Source organism: Melanostigma gelatinosum (genome assembly GCF_949748355.1).
Source record: "Melanostigma gelatinosum genome assembly, chromosome: 18".
Taxonomy (NCBI): Eukaryota; Metazoa; Chordata; class Actinopteri; order Perciformes; family Zoarcidae; genus Melanostigma; species Melanostigma gelatinosum.
Window position 1 is genome coordinate 1,331,618 of NC_136651.1, and position 11,789 is coordinate 1,343,406.

The 11,789-nt window shown below is 45.1% G+C and overlaps 1 protein-coding gene across 2 annotated transcripts in view; it reads right to left on the minus strand.

Moving 5' to 3' along the window:
• Positions 1-19: 19 nt before the first annotated feature.
• zmiz2 (zinc finger, MIZ-type containing 2) overlaps positions 20-11,789 on the minus strand; it is a 22,239-nt gene continuing 10,469 nt past the window's right edge. For both annotated transcript variants that reach the window (XM_079289288.1, XM_079289287.1), the window contains exons 6-20: positions 11,406-11,603; positions 11,095-11,307; positions 10,202-10,285; positions 9,631-9,808; positions 9,266-9,407; positions 8,402-8,480; positions 8,186-8,317; positions 7,983-8,088; positions 7,623-7,780; positions 7,146-7,213; positions 6,986-7,054; positions 6,664-6,905; positions 4,614-4,729; positions 3,536-3,721; positions 20-2,017 (exon numbers count right to left, since the gene is read on the minus strand). In XM_079289288.1, coding sequence (XP_079145414.1) covers positions 1,910-2,017; positions 3,536-3,721; positions 4,614-4,729; positions 6,664-6,905; positions 6,986-7,054; positions 7,146-7,213; positions 7,623-7,780; positions 7,983-8,088; positions 8,186-8,317; positions 8,402-8,480; positions 9,266-9,407; positions 9,631-9,808; positions 10,202-10,285; positions 11,095-11,307; positions 11,406-11,603 — 2,079 coding nt within the window. In that variant the 3' untranslated portion in view covers positions 20-1,909. The remainder of the gene's footprint in view (positions 2,018-3,535; positions 3,722-4,613; positions 4,730-6,663; positions 6,906-6,985; positions 7,055-7,145; positions 7,214-7,622; positions 7,781-7,982; positions 8,089-8,185; positions 8,318-8,401; positions 8,481-9,265; positions 9,408-9,630; positions 9,809-10,201; positions 10,286-11,094; positions 11,308-11,405; positions 11,604-11,789) is intronic.

Genomic DNA, 11,789 nt, shown 5'->3' on the forward strand with positions numbered 1-11,789 from the left:
CAGAACAAACGGTTTTCAGATAAAGTGATTTAATTCTGAGGTTCGGGGACAAGGTAACTGCAGGTACGATGACGATTGTGATTAAAAAATAAATAGAAAATAATGGCAATTACAATGCGTTACAAAATATGTGGAATAGTTTACATGTTAAAAAACTGGTTTTCCTTCTTTTTTCTAGCAAATTTGCAGTTAAATAAGTTCATAATTTCCCAAATATAATAACATTATTGTGGTGACGGTGAACTCATTCATAGAAAAACACAAACGTCAGCGTTTTAGAAAGTGGCATCGAGAACACGTCTAACTGCACGTCTTCACGTCACCGTGGGACCTTTTTACAATTGCTTTATAATTCTTCTAACACACAGCATGTATACAGTGCCAACGATGATCCATTATCCAACTAAAGAACATTCAAATTACCATGATTAACAATTCATTTGATACACACACGTTCTCTAATGAAAACAGCCGATTACACAGTACACAAACCCAAAGCGCGGATGGGTTATACACGTCCAGAACACCTTTTTAAAAACATACCAAGAGCTTTCAAATGGCAGAAAAAGCCACGACACAGCGGTTCTCATTTACAGGATGCCGGAGAGGAACCCGACGGAGAGCCGGGAGGTTCTTTATATATTCACAGTGCTGAAGGACCTCAGCGCTCCCAAACCTCAGGCTTTAAAAAAGAAATACTTTTGTACATCTGTTCATCTTTTCTTTCACTCGCTGCCCTCATCTTACATCAACGTATTCATCTGTGATATTCTGTTAATCCCACGAAAAGATCCAAACTCCACCAACGCTGTCCCTTCATCATCATCATCTTCATCACTGTAGTTCATTCTGACTCAACCACACAAACACTCACTGGAGCACCACATGTGGATTCATCCGCTGCTGAAAATAGTCCCCAAACGGTCTGTTTGTTTGATGAAAGCTACAGAGATGAGCTGCTTCAGGAGATCACGATGCATTCGTGAGGTTTCTTTTAGAGATTAATAAATAAGAACCGACGGCTTTAATCAACTCCGGAGTATCAGTTTGTGAAATGTCTGTTCCCTTGACTCCTCCCTCCTTGCCTCCTCCACTCTCATCTTAAAGGACTAAAGGCTTTTACACTCTTTGTTTTTTTAAGCGATTAATTACATTGCAATATATTTTTTTTAACTGTTTTTGTCGTTCTTTCAGAAAGAACGTGAATATTTTATTCCTCCTTTCAACCGCGAAGGGAAGCGCAGACCTTTCACAATAAAAGTCCTAGATATATAATATTCAAAGGAGAGTACGTTGCATTTTTACGTGCTTTAATTTGTAAAGGCGTCTAGACGTGAGGAGGCACAATCAGAGAGAAGAGTCTTTGGTCTTTTCATGGGATTAATATTAATATAGAAGAATAAAAGAATATCACAAGCTTTTACTTTTAATGCAGTGGTTCCCAAACTGGGAGGTTGCATCAGGAGGGGGAGGGGCGGGGGGGTAAAATATTACAAGGGAGGATTTTACATCTCTGGCAACTTTAACACGATGTTGATGATTGAATATTTGAGGTAAACGGCAGAAAGACGGCGATCTACCAGGAATGTGCGTGTGCAGTAAAAAAGGGAGTTTGGGAACCACTGTTGAATTAACGTTCCATTGACATCCACACAAACAGCTTCCGTTACCCTCCACCTCCACCACGGCCGTCTACAACTTAAATACTTCCTCCAGCCGCTGGTTTGTGCTGTAGTTTAAAATGCTGGTCTGCAGAGAGTTCTGCATCCTGCTGCACGGGATGAAGCTCAGAGTACAGCAGGACGCTTCAAAAGATAGACTGACACACACACACACACAGGAAGTGGGCGTCGTCTTCAACCAATGAGGGCGGGGCTACGGCGAAGCGGAGGCTGGAAGACGGAGGCGGTCAGTTGTTCTCGAACAGAGACAGCAGGTCGTCGCTGCTGTTGTTGGGGAGGTCGGGGGGGCCGAGGTACGACAGCAGCTCGTCCGGGTTCGTCAGTTCAGGAAGAAGCTTCAACGACAGGCGCAGAGTTTCAGGTTAAATCAAAACACCAAGCTGACAGGTTTAAGAGTCCGACTGAGGGGTCAGAGAGAGAGATGTTTGTATCAAACGCTGAAGTATGACGGTGTACTCGAGCATAGAAGGAACCAAAGAGATGATGACGGAGCCAGAGGAGGTCTTATTGTTCATAAATCCTCTTAGATTAAAGTCGTAAATTCATGACACGAAGTTGACAATTTTCTGAGATTATAGTCAAATCTACGAGAAAAAAAAACTGAACAGAACACTCAGATCTAAATCGTAAATTTGCGAGACGAAACTTGAATATTGAGCGAGAGTATAAAGTCACAAATTCGTAAAACAATAATCTGGAATAATCTGAGATTAAATAGTAAAATTTACAACACTTTCTCAGAGATGATGAAATTTGAAATGAAAAAAAAACCAATGAATTCTTTGCGGTAAAGTCGTAAATTTACGAGACGAAATTTAAATATTCTCGGAGATTAAAGTCACAAATTTGCAAGTGAAAAAAAATAAGACTAGACAAAAATCTTGAATATCGTCTGAGATTATTAACGTAGTTTTTAAAAACCTTTCACCAGTTTTCTTGGCCAAGAAGCACCGTGTTACAGAGATCTTAGATCTCTGAGATCATCTTTGATTCATGAAGATCAAAGGAATGAATGAAGTCGTACATTTGCAAGGAAAAGAAGTGAGAAATGATGCAACACCGTGGTAACGCCAGCCAGCAGAGTTATTTTGGTTAGAAGGTCCTGAAAGATGCAAAACACACTTTGTTTTCTTTCATGTTCGGTTTTTTGTGTGTTATTTTCTGAACATGAATGAATTCTAATATAATTCATATATTTTGCACTCGGCGGCTCACATTACCGCAGTGTTTACCGGAGGTGTTTGTGGTGTTGATCCAACCGTGCAAAGTGAAGTGATGTGGGTCCTTAAGAAGAAAAAAAAAAAAACAATACACAAGTTTTCCCCGAGTTTCTTTTTTCCCGTAAATTTGTGAGTTTTCTCTCGAAAATGTAAGACTTTAATCTGAGAGAATATCCGAGTTATTTAAAGTTAAAGGAGATCAACTGGAAGGAAAACAAAGGAACACGGCTTCAGATATCTGTCACGAGAAGTGAATATTCTGAACAATAATCTGACACATAATCTGGGACATGACGCTCCACAAAACATCTAATTGTACTTTTTACACTTTGGCATTTGTTCAGATGAAACAGACGATATGACTTTGTACATCAGGGAGATCTAGAGATGCTGTGAGGTCGAGGTTTGGTTATCCTTTGACAGAGCCAGGCTAGCTGTTTCCCTCCGTTTCCAGTCTCTATGCTAAGCTAACCGGCTTCTTATTTACAATAAATCGGAGAGTGGTATCGGTCTTCTCATCAACTCTCAGAGATTAGAAGTATTTTTAAGAGTTTGATAAACCCTCAATTTACAAACAGACTCCTTAATTCTGAGCTCTTCCCATCACATGATCAACAGGTCGGTTCCACTCACATCTAGTGCGTGATCGGCGCCCTCCCCTCCGGGGCCTCCCAGAACGAAGGGGCCCTCGCTCTGCAGCCGGGCATTCTGGGTACCGACGTTGCGCTGCGGCAGCGGACTGCCGGCGTCGCCGAGGCCCTGATTACCGTGCTGCTGCAGGATGCTGTGGGCGTGTTCGATTCGTCCAGAGTGAGACGTCTGGAGTTCAGGAAGAGACACAGAAGAGGCGAGAGGATCTTTATTGTATGTAATTAAATAAACAACAACACATTGGTTGCACAGAGGGCCGACACGGCGCCCGGAGCTCTCGTTGGCGTTTCTCTGGAGAGCACCAGAAGTGTGCGACGGCCGAGCGGCTGTCTGAGGCAGCCGGTGTGAGAGGAGCGTTCGTCTACTTCAGCTTCAGCTGAAAGCTCTTAACCGAGCTCACGGGCAGACGGACGAGACAGTCAGTGCCGGTGACCAATGCAGCGGCAAACTGTCGGAGCCTTTAGGCCCGACAGGTCCGGGAAGGAAGGAACCGAACCGACGGGGACGGATGAGAAGAACCATCCTGTTCTTTGGGTTTAATGCAGAGACTCTCATGTTAAAACGGACGTGGTGAGAGAATGAAAAGGAGACGCAGATGTTAAAAATGACGGTTATCCATTCGTTTTAGAATTAAGAAGAATCAATGAATCGCAGAGCCGGGGACGGCGGGTAATATTCAGAAAGAAATCTGAATTTACGAGGTTAAAAGTGGTAAATTTATGAGAGGAAACCTAAATAGTTAATCAACAAGAAGTGTGAATCCCTGCAAACACAAGAGGTCCTTATGAAGCACATCTTTCACCACATTCACTGCTGGTTTTGGTATTTGATTTAATCAAGAAAGAAAACTGAACCTCCCTCTTCTTCTTCTTTTATCTTCACTGGTTGAGTCTATTTTGACCTCCAAGGACCCTCAGCCCCTCAGGCTGCTGTCTATTCATACTCAGGCCGTCGTTGTGTCATTGTGCTCGACTCGTCCATTAAAGGAAGTGAACCCGACAGACGGGACATGAAGAGGCTTTTATTTTGTTAACGGAGGAGTAAAGATAAAGTGTGGAACCTGCTCGGGCTGATAGGGGAGCGGAGGTCCGGAGGACGAGTACTCTCCCAGCGTCGGGGTGCCGGGGGTGTTGGGGAAGTCCGTGAATCCCGATTGGCTGGAGATTCCCTGGCTCCCTAAAATAAAAACAAAACAAGAGTTAAAAACAGCTGACTGTAGAACAGGAGGAGGGAAAACGCCTCCAGCTGTGGAGCTTCAGAGGACGTCTTCAACCATCGTTCTGGGTCACATCCCATCTAAGGGAGGATCTGACTGTACGTACACATCAGTACCATCACCATCACATGCTGCTTTATACTTCTCACTACACCTCACAGGTACATATTGTACTACATCTCAGAGGTACATATTGTACTACATCTCACAGGTACATATTGTACTACATCTCAGTACTACACCTCACAGGTACATATTGTACTACATCTCAGAGGTACATATTGTACTACATCTCAGAGGTACATATTGTACTACATCTCAGAGGTACATATTGTACTACATCTCAGAGGTACATATTGTACTACATCTCAGAGGTACATATTGTACTACATCTCAGAGGTACATATTGTACTACATCTCAGAGGTACATATTGTACTACATCTCAGAGGTACATATTGTACTACATCTCACAGGTACATATTGTACTACATCTCAGAGGTACATATTGTACTACATCTCAGAGGTACATATTGTACTACATCTCAGAGGTACATATTGTACTACATCTCAGAGGTACATATTGTACTACATCTCAGAGGTACATATTGTACTACATCTCAGAGGTACATATTGTACTACATCTCAGAGGTACATATTGTACTACATCTCAGAGGTACATATTGTACTACATCTCAGAGGTACATATTGTACTACATCTCACAGGTACATATTGTACTACACCTCACAGGTACATATTGTACTACATCTCAGAGGTACATATTGTACTACATCTCAGAGGTACATATTGTACTACATCTCAGAGGTACATATTGTACTACATCTCACAGGTACATATTGTACTACATCTCAGAGGTACATATTGTACTACATCTCACAGGTACATATTGTACTACATCTCAGAGGTACATATTGTACTACATCTCACAGGTACATATTGTACTACATCTCAGAGGTACATATTGTACTACATCTCAGAGGTACATATTGTACTACATCTCAGAGGTACATATTGTACTACATCTCAGAGGTACATATTGTACTACATCTCAGAGGTACATATTGTACTACATCTCAGAGGTACATATTGTACTTTTTACTCGTCTACCGTAAAGTTACTTTACAGATTAGATTTTGACATTTCTTATTTTAAGTACATTTGGTTTCCATACTTTAGTTTACATGTAACAGAGTATTTGTACAGTGTAGCATTAGTATCTGTTAGGGGTGGGAATCGCAAGAGATCTCACGATACGGTATTTGTACAGTGTAGCATTAGTATTTGTACAGTGTAGTATTTGTACAGTGTAGCATTAGTATTTGTACAGTGTAGTATTTGTACAGTGTAGCATTAGTATTTGTACAGTGTAGTATTTGTACAGTGTAGTATTTGTACAGTGTAGCATTAGTATTTGTACAGTGTAGTATTAGTATTTGTACAGTGTAGTATTTGTACAGTGTAGTATTTGTACAGTGTAGTATTTGTACAGTGTAGCATTAGTATTTGTACAGTGTAGTATTTGTACAGTGTAGCATTAGTATCTGTACAGCGTAGCATTAGTATTTGTACAGTGTAGTATTTGTACAGTGTAGTATTTGTACAGTGTAGCATTAGTATTTGTACAGTGTAGTATTTGTACAGTGTAGTATTTGTACAGTGTAGCATTAGTATTTGTACAGTGTAGTATTTGTACAGTGTAGCATTAGTATTTGTACAGTGTAGTATTTGTACAGTGTAGCATTAGTATTTGTACAGTGTAGTATTTGTACAGTGTAGCATTAGTATTTGTACAGTGTAGCATTAGTATCTGTACAGCGTAGCATTAGTATTTGTACAGTGTAGTATTTGTACAGTGTACTCGTAGTATTTTCTACCTGGCCGGTTGTAGTCGGGCGTGTTCCGGCCCCCCCCGCTCAGACTGTGGTAGGGGGACGAGGCCGGGCCCAGAGCGGCGATCATCTCCATCACGTTGGGCAGAACCATGTGACTCGGGCTGACGGTCCGGCAGCGCTTCAGCACCGGACCGTCGGGCTCCTCCTTTATGTGCAGGTCCGGTTTGACGGGCACCGGCCTCCAGCCGCACACCGGGTCTATGGTGATCTCCTCGTAGTCAGAGCTGAGGGAGGAGGACGCAGACGGGTCAGAACATTGAGAATGAATCAATTCACGTGAACTCCATGTTTTAAACACACTTACTTCTGGATGTAGACGAGAATCCCGAGCATGTACTGGTCCACCTCCAGCCCTTCTAGCAGCGCCGTTTTACTGAGAACCAAACAAAGGAACACGCGGTTACGTTTCACGCTGAGACGTTCTGGTTCTTTAAGGTGCAATGAGACCTGGCTGCAGAACGTACTTGCACACAGGACATCTCCAGGTTCCTCTTTCGCAATTAAGCTGCAGGTAGGACTCCAGGTCGAAACACTACGAAATAAGAGACATCAGTGTGAGTAGGGACGCCCCCGAAACCTGGTTCTAAAGGAATAAAACACGGAGTTATCTGCATGTACAGCGGTTTGTTTTAGGGGTGTAAGGTACACAGGAGTCAGGGTTCGGTTCTTCAGTTCTCCGTAGTTGATGCAGCAGACCGGGGGAACCTGCAGGCCGGTCGTCCAGCTCTTGGCGTTTCATTTGCACTCGCCACGATGAGACCCGACTTGCTCGCACAATAATCAGCTCGCTGTGCCGCCTCACCTCATGTGTGTTAATAGCGTATGTTGCTAACGGCATACCGGCTACACGTTGCCAGGCAGAACTCGTACTTTGGTTCTGCATTACGTGCATCAATGTACCTGCCGTGAACCGTTCAGACCTTGTGTGTGTGTGTGTTTACCTGTATGTGTCTGCAGTCGTGCCCTCTGGCCGGCAGCTGGATCCGTCTGAACGTGATCGGACATTTGAGGGAAACTTTGATCGCCGTCTGCTCGACGCCGTCCTCTCCGTTCAGACCTGGAGTCCCGGGGATCGTCCCGCTGCTGAAATTTCTCTTTACTGAAACAGAAACATCAGATTTTCTTCAAAAAACAACCTCCAGGCAAAACTAAAGGGTTGCAGGTAGGGTTGCGTTGATGGAAGTAGTATCTTTTATTTAAGCTAAGACAGAAATACCACAATTCAGAAATCCTGTATGTTTCCTCTCATCTGCTTTAATATTACACGTGTTTCACGTGTTCTCAGATCAAAGTGAACTCACTCTTGGTGATGCAGTGCTCGGCCGGCAGGAGTCTCTTCTTCATCAGACCCTGCAGGACGGACCGGACGGACGGCCGGTGGACCAGCTGCAACACGAACAGGTGGGACTGGAAAGAGACAACCAAAAGGGTTAACATGGGATCTGATGTGTTCGAATGTAAAAGGTAGACACGCGTTGCATTGTGGGAAAGCGAGGCTCCTTACACAGCAGCAGGCGGTGACTGTGATCTGAACGGTGTTGCGTCCCGGCTGACACACCGGCTTCAGGTACAAGGGCTTGTGGGAGGTTTTGTTGTCGCCTCTTTCGATGCACAGAGGAGTCGCGTTGACACTCACCTGAGGCGGAAAATATGACGTCAATTAAAGGACAAGTACGTCTTTATTTACCTTTAAATGCAAAGAAAAGCGGACGACGCTTACTTGAACGGAGGCAGGCCAGTTAGTGTTCATCTGTCGGTCCTCGTGGTGGTAACACTTAAACTGCAGCTCCAGATCAGGCCTGCAGGGGGCGACACAACACAGCAGTCAGAGAGAGACTGGGTGAGGTTATGAGAGCGAGAGAGAGAGAGAGAGCGAGAGAGAGAGAGAGCGAGAGAGAGAGAGACTGGGTGAGGTTATGAGAGAGCGAGAGAGCGAGAGAGAGAGAGAGAGAGAGAGAGAGAGAGAGAGCGAGAGAGAGAGAGAGAGAGAGAGAGAGACTGGGTGAGGTTATGAGAGAGCGAGAGAGAGAGAGAGCGAGAGAGAGAGAGACTGGGTGAGGTTATGAGAGAGCGAGAGAGCGAGAGAGAGAGAGAGAGAGAGAGAGAGAGAGAGCGAGAGAGAGAGAGAGAGAGAGAGAGAGACTGGGTGAGGTTATGAGAGAGCGAGAGAGAGAGAGAGAGAGAGAGACTGGGTGAGGTTATGAGAGAGCGAGAGAGAGAGAGAGAGAGAGACTGGGTGAGGTTATGAGAGAGCGAGAGAGAGAGAGAGAGAGAGAGACTGGGTGAGGTTATGAGAGAGCGAGAGAGAGAGAGAGAGAGAGAGAGAGAGACTGGGTGAGGTTATGAGAGAGCGAGAGAGCGAGAGAGAGAGAGAGAGAGAGAGAGAGAGAGAGCGAGAGAGAGAGAGAGAGAGAGAGAGAGACTGGGTGAGGTTATGAGAGAGCGAGAGAGAGAGAGAGAGAGAGACTGGGTGAGGTTATCAGACATTCCTTCTTCTCTCAGGAAGACAAACACAGAGCTCTGAATTCACTCTGAGGCCACATGTTGTGTTCCAGACGGAGTCTGGACTGTAGAGGGGTCCTACCTCAACATGAGTGTTTTGTAGACGGAGTCTCGGAGCTGGAAGGCGTGGTTACTGACGGCCAGGTTGTGCTCCAGCCTGAAGGGCTCCAGCACCACGCCGTCTCGCACCGGGAACGTCAGCCGCAGGTCGTCGCTCGGGTTTCCTTCCACGGGAAAAACAAGAGGCGGCTTTTAAATACGAAGACAAATGCCGCTCGGCCGCTCGTCGTGCACATCGATAGAAAACAAATTAGAAAGTGCACAACGCAAAGAAATCTGCGTTCTCCAGGAACGATGTTCCAGGAGCGTTTAGGTTTCTGTAATTATCTAATAATCAAATGACGTACAAGTAAACAGACGCAGCGACTATAAAAGATGGCGCCTCACCTGTCGAGACCTGCTGGGCGTTGATGTTGGGTTTGGTGTCCTGTGGAAGGTAGGGGGGTTTGGTGTCCTGGCCCGGGGACAGGTACGGAGGTATGGACGTCCCGGGCGTCATCGGCGGCGTGGGATTCCCTCCCATCGGCGAGCTGGGATACCCGGGCATCACTCCCCCCCGACCTGGCTGAGAGACGAGGAAGAGGACGGAGCGTTTAGAACCTCAAAGCGTCTCATCAGAAGAACCTTCTGAACCCCAAAACACACCGACGGGGTTAAAAAGCATGTTTTCTTCAAACAATCGCCAAAACTACACCGGTTATCTCAGCCAGAAGCTGTAAACACCAACATCACCGTCAGATTTTCATCTTTCAGACGGTCCTCGAACACATCACGTGTGACAAACGTTTTCATCCGTAAAAGCAGTCAAAACAAAGCTTAAAATAATGACATTTAATCCCCCCCTCTCGACACCGGTAACATTTGTGGTAACATAGAAACCTGTTGGGTGTACAGATCAAAGTGCCACAGAGAGATGTGACGTAGTAAAACGGGGTTCAGAGGGTTAATGAGGACTTACCCCGTTGACTGCGGCCTGTGTGAAGGCGTTGTATCCTCCTGCTCCTCCAGACGGAAGGCTGCCCTGACCGTTAAACAGCTCCGACTGGAGAACACAGACAGCAAACATGAGAACCCAAACGTCTGGACCCCAAAGAGTCCAACAGCATTGTAAAAACATCAGATCTGTGAGCCTGGAGGCTCTCAACACCATTGACTGCTGTCAATAAAGAGGGAAATAGTGTCTGCAGCTATTGATTACTTTCTCTATTAAAGCCTTTACATGATGAGTAAATGACAGGAATATGTAAAAATACTCAGCTGCAAAATATTAGATGTCAGGGGCTCTTATTGTGAAAGGTAAGAACGGACTGCTGAGCAATCATTTGTTGATTGATTCATCTCTCACTTACATCCTCACTTCTCTTCACGCACGTTTAGCTTTATGTTGCTGTGATTTAAACGCTACCCTGTTGCTCCTTCGTTTGTTTCACTCTGCTTTTATTGTGAAGCATTTTGAACTTTTGTTTTGAAAAGTCTAACAAGGATTTTGTATTTATATCGGTGTCGTGCTGAAACATCCAGCACCACTCAGACTCTAATCTGCAAAGAAAAAGGAAGTGAAAGCTGACAACTATCTATTGTTAAAGAGCGACAAATAAAGAAAAAGAGAAACTCTTCATCACACGAGGAAGAGGAGGAATCAGTGCTCTCTGATGGAAACCTGATGCAACAAGTTGAGCTCAATTTAACAAAATAATGAAAGACTTTAAACCTCAACATGCTTTTATGTATTTACAAAATATAGTTCTACGTCTGAGAGGACATTGTTGGCGATTCTGTATATATGTACACATGTATAAATGTACAGGAAAGTATAGTTTAATCGTAAATACTGTTTAGGAGGAGGATCACCTTGTAGTACTGAGGAGGGTTGGGCTGTCCGGCTCCGGGGGGGAACTGTCCCGGGTTGTGTGATCCAGAGCTGTACTGCCCCATGAGAGGCATCCGACTGGAGGGGTAGGAGGGTGAGGGGGCGCATCGCTGCTGAGGACCAGAGGGGTACTGAAGAGGCTGGGTGGGGTACCCCGACATCCCGCCAGAGCCGTACTGCTGCACCGGGAAACCCTGGAGACGAGACGATGACGGAATGGAGTTTATTGAGGATCAGAAGAAAGAGATGCAGAGTTAAGCGCACTGTCCCTTTAAGATAAAGCGTGACTGACCTCTGAGTGAAAAGGCCGTTTGAGCCCCTGCTGTGGACCAGGGTAACCCCCGTGCTGGGGCATCTTCTGAGCCTGGGCCGGGTGGGTCGGATACAGGATACAGGGTGGAGGTCCGGGCCTGGAGGAGACCATCCCAGGAGGACCACGTGGGCCCGCGTGAGACAGGAACTGGGTGCTGTAAGAGGATGCTCCACCCATCTGGGAGGGGAAAGGGAAGTACGACAGCAGGGGTAAAAATAAAGCTCACAGAGTGTTTGAGTGTGAACGGTGACGGAAAGAAAAGAAGTCCAGGACCTGGATCCATCAAAAACCACTTCCAGGTCTCACACTCAAAGAGAAAGTAGGACTAAAAACAGGCTAATAATTATTATTTATTAATTATGT